We start from the raw sequence: 8,248 nt of genomic DNA on the forward strand, positions 1-8,248 counted from the left end.
TGGCCTCCTGCCACTACTGCTCGTACTTGGCATTGGAGATGAATCCATTTCATCAGTGTAATCACCAGTTACAGTTGACCTAACAGCTGTGGCAGAAGGGGTACTAGACCTACTTCGCTGTTCCTTGGTAGCAGCAATAGGTTGACGAGTATTGCTTGAACTACATGTTTCTACCTCATATGTTCCGGATGATGAAAATTCAGGAATGTTTGTAGGTGCTGAAATTTCAGGTTCTAAATGCACAATGGGTACTGTGATATCATGTTCCTGTATATCCTCATTCAGAATGCGGGTTATAGAATCATCTTTCTCTTGAACGGGCCGAAACATAAATTCCTCTCGGAAACAACTACCGGTAGCTGTAAACCTAGCTCCTGAGGGTCTGGGGGTTGGTTCTCTTTCTTCTTCTGGAAAGAAATGTAGTATAATAGGTTGATTGAAGTCTATGTTAAGAGTATAATTAAAATATTACACTGTATTTCCAAATATACAAAAGCTTTTAGGAAAAATAATGGTTTGAAAAATAGTGTTGACCATCTAAATATATTTGTTTAAAATATTTTTAAATCTAAATATCAACTAGGCGTTAAATTTCTTATATTTGCACTTCTCAATTTTGTCCATTAACATACGAGTTATAAAAACATTTAATATATAAATTAGGGAAGCAATAAACAAGCTAGAAATGAAACCAACTTACTAGTGTCGTTATTTTTCAAAATTATATAAAAAAATCAGTATACTGTACAGTATTTCCAAATCAAGATGTGAAAAAATGTCTCCAAAAGTTTTTTTTTAAATAAAAACAAGGGCAGAAAAAAACAAAATATATCAGGGGGTTGGAAAAGTATTTTGACTGAATTACCATTAATAGGTTCTTCACTTTCAACATCCCCTGGAATCCCATGTATAGAGGCTGGATCTAATAGTTGAAGAATTGCTTCTTCAATTGCAGTGTATGTAATTTCAATTTGGGGGCCGCCACCTTGAAGAGAAAATATAAATAATAACTGTCTTACTGTGAGCTGTGGTTACATACACTATACGCTAACTATGTTATATTTGGCAGAAATCATAGTTACAAAGGAATCTACTGAAATAGTTGTCTTACTGTGAGCTGTGGTTACATACACTATATGCTAACTATGTTATATTTGGCAGAAATCATAGTTACAAAGGAATCTACTGAAATAGTTCCAAACATTATAACCTAACCTATCATTGTAGCTGTAGCCACAAAAATTCTCCTTTATCTATGTCAAAAGTTAATTAGATTTAAGGTAACAAACAATAAATGGTAAAATAAGTCAAAAAAAATAGTCGCAGCCAGAAATTTTCAACCTGTATTAGTTGTAAACTCATAAGATAGAACATCCTTGCCTATAAGCCTAACAAAATAAAATTTACATATTAATGTATACCAAATATGAATATAAATCTATTGATGAATGAAAATTAACGACATAAAAAAAGGAATTCTATGGCAACTTATACATTATGACCTTCATTACCGTCGGAAATAACGTAATTATTAATATGTAGTTTATAACAGTAACCAAACCTACCTAACCTAGCTTCCTTTACCAACGGGAGGCCTCCGCCGCCCTGCCACACAAACTCATATTAACTATCTCTGTTCCACGTCAGTTGCGACACAATGACAAGTGTGTCTTAAAATTGTGTAATCTATATGATAGGTATAATAAGAAAATCCAAAAGTTGTGGGGAAATTATTAACAGTTGTACAGACTTCCCTGACTACCGGGTGGGAAGATATTGGAAGCATAATGTGTTGTCTAATGGTAGACCCTGCTGCCATTTGGCATCACGAAAATTAGGAGCAAGTCCAAGGTTGCTGATCTGACTAAATGTGTCATTTACACACAAGTGCAGGGTCGCAATTGTTTCTCGTAATATCAACAACACAACATACATACTGTATATTGATTCTCACTTTTTGTGTTTTCATTTCGGTATTTATGGTTATTTATTATTAATATTATTATTAATAAAGAGGTATTTTTATTAATAGTACTAAAGAATTATTATTACAGGCCCCGACGTGGGTCAGTGACTGTGCCTGGGTTGGTTAATCCACGTAAAAAAAAAAAAAATTTAGGTTGAACGGTAAAGTTTTTACTATTTACTCACACGGAAAACTTCGAAGAACGATGTTTCTTTTAATGAATGCGCTCATATAAGGAAAATATGTGTATTCATTCACGATGGAGAGCCACCACACTACTTACTTCCTTGAGTTTACAAACACGAAAATCGTACCAAGCCTCAGAAAAACCATAGTTAAGTTTGTTTCATATTGTCAATCAATAACCACGCTAACAATATTAAGACTTACCTGTTCCACCAGCATATTTCTTATCTTGTGCTGCTTTTTTCTTAACGCTCACACGAAGATCAGCAGAAAACTTCCGCCGAATTTCAGTAACATTGCGGGTGACTCTACCAACAGCATTCACCGCATTTAACACTTCACCCCAGGCTGGTTTTTGAGTTGAAGTGTACAACTACTTGAGTCCAACTTCCCTAAAATCATTTCTTGTCTTTTGGCCACCTCAGTCACAAGGTCGTCTCTTCTTGGCTGGTGGTCCTTCCATGTTTACACAATAATATTACGTGCGTCGCTCTCAGCTGATTTCTCCTTCTCTTGTGATTGGTTGATGATTTTGTTAACTGAGCGTTGATTGGCCAACTAGCGTCTGCACTGACATCTACCGTCCGACAAGAGAACTTAATTTACAGGGTAAACACTAGAGTTACGAGAACTTATGGTAGTCTTACGGAACCATAATTAAATTTTGAGTATGCTAAATTTATGGTACTGTAAGGCTTCCACAATATATGGTACTGTATCATGCTGAAAAACGTAACTTATGAGGTGTTTTGAGTATCCGGCCCCAGTTCAACTTGAGTCTTGTCACTGGCCCTTTTATAACTTGTCGTTGGCCCTCAAGAGGCCCACTAGTTCATTCTGCCTTGTCACCTACCCACTGGCCTCCTGTCAACGACCACCCTGATACCTCCAGCAAACCTCCCCATCTCTCCCCCTTGTCCCTCTCCCCGTCTCACCCTGCCAAAGTCCTCCCTGGCACCCTGCCACGGCACCCTGGGTGATCTAGATGGATGAATTAGCATGAGGAGGCGACCGCTATATATATATAACATACTTTAAATGCAAGTCGTCCGTTTAATTGGAGTTGTGGCTGTGCCCCCACACGGAGAGTAGAAACGGGGCGAGCTGACGGTCCGGAGCACGACGTGAGAGAACTTTCAAACCAGTCGGTCCTTCTTTTACCTCTGTCTGTCTGTCTGTCTGTCTGTCTGAATCACCTCCTTCATAAATATTCTTCCCCTCTCTTGTGCTTACTATTTGTTTGTGTGTGTGTGTGTGTGTAATCCATTTATAGTATTTTAAGATCTGAGTTTACCACGTATCCACTTGAACCGATATAACGAAAGATGTTTATTTGTTATACATATTATCAAGGGCATATATTTGCTTTACCTACCTGTCTCAATATATACAGTTCTTTGATACAATTGCTCCCCTCCTTTGCATCTTAATTTCGATTATCTAGTTTCCTTGTTTGTCCGGTTACGCATTCGCCAGTAAGTCCTGTCACTCTGCATCTTTCTCTTGTCTTATTCTAGTGTGTAATTTGTTCATTAGCTTGGATTTATTGACTTGTACATTGAGCTAAAAGCATTTTCTCGAGCAAGTCTCTCCGGGGTGACGTGTGAGTGCATGGCCGCTAGCAGGGTCGGTGTTTATGTGTGGTGGCCCTCATTACATAAGAGGCTTATGTGTTACACTTTTTTTCTTTGCCTTCTGTCTGTTTGTCTTTGGTTCACACTGCTTTTGCTATCTTTGTTTATTTATCTTAATGGGTTTTTTTCTTTCTCTCTCTTATTGTCCGACTTCTACCCTTGCTGTCTCTGTCCTTCGTCCGTTCTACTCTCTCTCTCTCTCTCTCAGTATGACTGCTTTTCTTTCTCTATCTGTCTGCCTGTCTAATCACTTCTATTTATCTATCTGTCTAATCGCCTCTCCCTATCTGTTTGTCCATCTGTCTGTCTATCTGTTGTTCTCTCTTTGTTTAACTATCTGTCTGATTGCTCCTCTGCCTGCCTATCTGTCGGTCTGTCTGTTGGCCATTTTTCTATTCCTTTCACTGATTATTCTTTTTTTATCTTTCTACTCTCGTCTCCGTATACTTGACCTCTATCTCCCTATTCTATGTCTTCGTATCTCGTTCTACACCTGCTGCAAGACGACTTAAAGTAAACACCATCTCCATTAAACTCATAATAAAATAAGAAGGCTTTTGTTTATAATCGTCGCCGTGTATGTTATATTTTTCACTGTATTTTTTTTTCGTCATCATTTGCTCTGAGCCCCTACCTTCCATCTTTCCCTCCTTGCCCTTTCCAGTTCATTCCACCTCCCCTTTCTTACTCCTTCCCTTCCCTTCCCCTCCCCTGCTACTCCCCCATTTTCTTCCCTGCCCCACACCCACTCCTGCACCACACGCATTCCTAGCCCATTACCCCAAATCAACCCCCCCAACCCCATCCTCACCCCCACCACCCCACCATAACCTTTCAAAGCAAGCGCTAACGATATGTTAATTACAAGCTTTAAAATAAATAACTCATAGTTTTCCGGAATATATAAAGCAATAATGAGACCTTAAACATAACACCTTGTTGCTTTAGATCCCCTTTGATAATTTCTTAAGATTATTTTCGTTGTTGTTGTTTCGAGGCTAAATGTTCAGTACAGTTGGATGTAAAAAAAATGTTTAGTATTGTGGTGTTTGGTCTCTAGCGACGTCTTGTTTGACTGTCTGCGACGAACCTCCGTATTGACAGATTCTCTCCCCCTCTTTCTTATATAAGTGCAGGGTAAAGCTTAATCAACCCGAATGAAAATATACCAAGAAATTACTTAAAACAAGACGTGTGGCCCCAACCTGCGTGTAAACACCTGGAGATTTCAACTCAGCCACACATAACTATCCACGTTTTTCTCTTTTATTGTTTTTCTCGTCTGCTTAAACAAGATTTAGCGCTGGCTCCGACTGCCATTTGTCTTAGCACTTTGTTCATTCTGGTGAAGTAATTGTTTTGCCATCATCACCAATTGTGTGCGTAGGTCCGCTTAAATCATCCTGGGCTTTGTTCGTCGCTGCCACTTGAGAGTTTCGACACATGGAATGAACTCACATGAATGGCGGCTCTAGTGGAGTTGTGGCGAGGTTCTCTTGTGTCGGGGAACTGTAGAAAAGGCCAGACCTGAGCGATGAATCATGGTAAGAAAAAAGAAGAAAAAGAAGAAGAAGAACCGACCTCCAGGATAAACGGCATTACAGAAATACAACAATGGTCGGCGTAAATCACAGGTGAATGGAGGAGCATATGTTAATTTATAGCTTCTGTTGAACGTTGGCATTTATGGATAGACCCACATTACTATGAGGTATTATATTTACCACCAAAGATACATAGGCAAGGCTGAAATAACTCCTCTATGTATGCCCGTGTACTTCAATATTTCCAATACAAAGTGAGACCAGGTAAGTGTTTGTCTTGAGAAACTTACCAAGAGACGTAATTAATAACACTTCTTTTACCACATGACAGTGCAAAGAGTTCACCTAAGATTTGTTTATGTGGAGAATTATAAACAAACATATATTTAGTTTACTGTAATTGTCAGCGTAGTAGTGATGATATATTGGTCAGTGTGATGTTGTTAGTGTGGAGTGGTTGGTATAGGTTTTGTAGTGTGTGTGTGTGTGTGTGTGTGTGTGTGTGTGTGTGTGTGTGTGTGTGTATTTGAGTGCTCATAAGTGTGCACAGATTCCCACACAGAACTTCCTCCCCCCCGCCACACACACACGTTCTCATACACACACACACACACACACGCACACGCTCTCACACATACACTCTCACACACACATATCTACACACACACTCTCTCCCTCCCACTACAAAACTCACGGTCTCCCACAACACACTCGTTCCCTCCCACAACACACTCGCTCCCTTCCACAACATACTCTCTCCCTCCCACAACACACTCGCTCCCTCCCACAACACACTCGCTCCCTCCCACATCACACTCGCTCCCTTCCACAACATACTCTCTCCCTCCCACAACACACTCTCTCCCTCCCACAACACACTCCTCCCCCCCCTCACTTCCCCTCTCTCCCCCCACCTCCTCCTACCCCACCCTCCCCTCCCTCCACGTTCCCCTTCTCCTCACCCCTAATCTCTCACTAGAACTAAAGAGCAAAATATATATAAAGGTAAGAGAAACTAATTAACCACTGAAATTGATATAAAGTTAAATATAGATAAAGAATAATGAAGTACAAGTTAAAAACCACAGGTATATAACAAGAAATGAAAAATTCAAATAAATAATTATAAAGTGAAACGAGAGAGGAAATAAAATGTTAATAAAACACTGAAATGTTAATAATTAATCAGATAAAAAGTTAGCAAACACAAATAAACATAAATAATAATATATTCGATTTAACAGAGAAGCCAAATTCACTTAACACACTCGCATGTTTATATAATCTATGGGGGGGGGGCAAACATCAAGGTACTTTCCATAAACATTATAGTTTAGTAAATACAATTCATAAGTTTTGGATAGATAATTATACATACGTCAACATATTAGATAAAAACGTATATCAATTGACGTGTGGTAGCAGGTTAATTTGACGTACAATAACCTAACGTGACAAGTTATGTATCCTAGTGTGTGATAATGTTACAGCTGAAGCGGGAATATCGGTGAAATTACCTCGAGTAGAAAAATATTCCAATGAGAATATCGGATTTTGGTGACAACATGAGATAAATTTTATTAATGTAATATTCCTGATAATGTCGACACAGTACATAACAAGTCAAAGTGAATTACAGAATATTACCAACAATACAGAATTACAATGGGAAAGTAGATTTAAAATAACATCAATGGAATAAAGTGAACAGGTAAATATTACGATAAATGCCAGAACAAACAAAGCCACAAAAAAGTGACTGAGGGGGAAATATTTCGAGAGAAGGCAAATGGTAAATACATGAAACCTAAATAAAATATACATGGAAAATATTCATATGAAAAATATATTTTAATTTTTTCAAATCAAATATAAACATAAGGCAATTTTTCGCAATAGGTAAAACGCGTTTGATTTTTTTTTGGAGGTGGGGTGAGAGAGAGAGAGAGAGTGTGCGCGTGTTTGTTTCGTAGGCTAACAACCAACAACTGACGCACACAATTACATATATGAAATAATAATAATAATAATAATAATAATAATAATAATAATAATAATAATAATAATAATAATAATAATAATAATAATAATAATAATAATAATAATAATAATAATAAAAACATTCTACATTCTCCCCCCCCCTCAAAAAAAAAAATCATGTTAACAAATAGGAGCGATATTTGTTTTGTTTTGTTGGGGGGACATTTGTTAGTTTATGATTCCCGAGGCTTTATGGTCACTACACTGGTTCAGAGCATGGTGGGGGGAGGGTAAAGGGCGTGTAGGGGTAGCTAAGTGGGCGTGTTGAGTTGGGCAAGAGAGAGGCGTGGTGGGTGTAGGGGCGTGTATAGTAGGCGGGAAGTGGCGTGGCACTGTGATGGCGCGCGCCACTAATCACTCTGACCTTACTGAACACAACCCATTATACAGCATAATTAGTGTTGCTTCCATCAGCCTCACACAGTCAAACACACTATTTACATTTTCTCTTCACATATATTTTATTTTATTCGTTTCAAGTGGGACTCGAATTTCAGCCTTGGAGTCGAAGAGGAATTTTTTTAGGAGAAGTTGAAAAGAAATCGTGTTTGGTTGAAGACGAATGTGTTCTTATATAAAAGTGAAGGAATTAACCAGACGTGTTTGATTGTTTGGGAGTCTCTATCTCTCACACTCGAGTCCAAGATGTCCCCTTGAGGACGGTGTTCGTGTAGCGTCGTCAAACTCGCTCTTGGTTTTTATTCAGCAGGAAGAGCTACACCCGCCACCTGGTGTTGGCCGTGTCTGGTGACCATCATAATAACAAGGCCGCTCTTTCGTGCCTTGTCCACACGCCACCCCCCACCTCCATATTGTACCGTTTTGTCCTTTATTAACGGTGGTGTTACTACAGGCAGCGTGGTGTGGGGGGAGGGCCG

At 38.8% G+C, this 8,248-nt stretch overlaps 1 protein-coding gene across 1 annotated transcript; it reads right to left on the reverse strand.

Annotated features, from left to right (window-relative positions):
- Positions 1–17: 17 nt before the first annotated feature.
- On the reverse strand, positions 18–2,525 carry LOC121860466 (the record flags this gene model as incomplete). Its single annotated transcript, XM_042357625.1, has 3 exons — positions 18–407; positions 866–985; positions 2,357–2,525. Coding segments are annotated over 3 exons (679 nt in total), but the record flags the coding sequence as incomplete, so codon positions are not given.
- Positions 2,526–8,248: the final 5,723 nt, after the last annotated feature.

Source organism: Homarus americanus, unplaced genomic scaffold (assembly GCF_018991925.1).
Source record: "Homarus americanus isolate GMGI-L3 unplaced genomic scaffold, GMGI_Hamer_2.0 scaffold51011, whole genome shotgun sequence".
NCBI lineage: Eukaryota > Metazoa > Arthropoda > Malacostraca > Decapoda > Nephropidae > Homarus > Homarus americanus.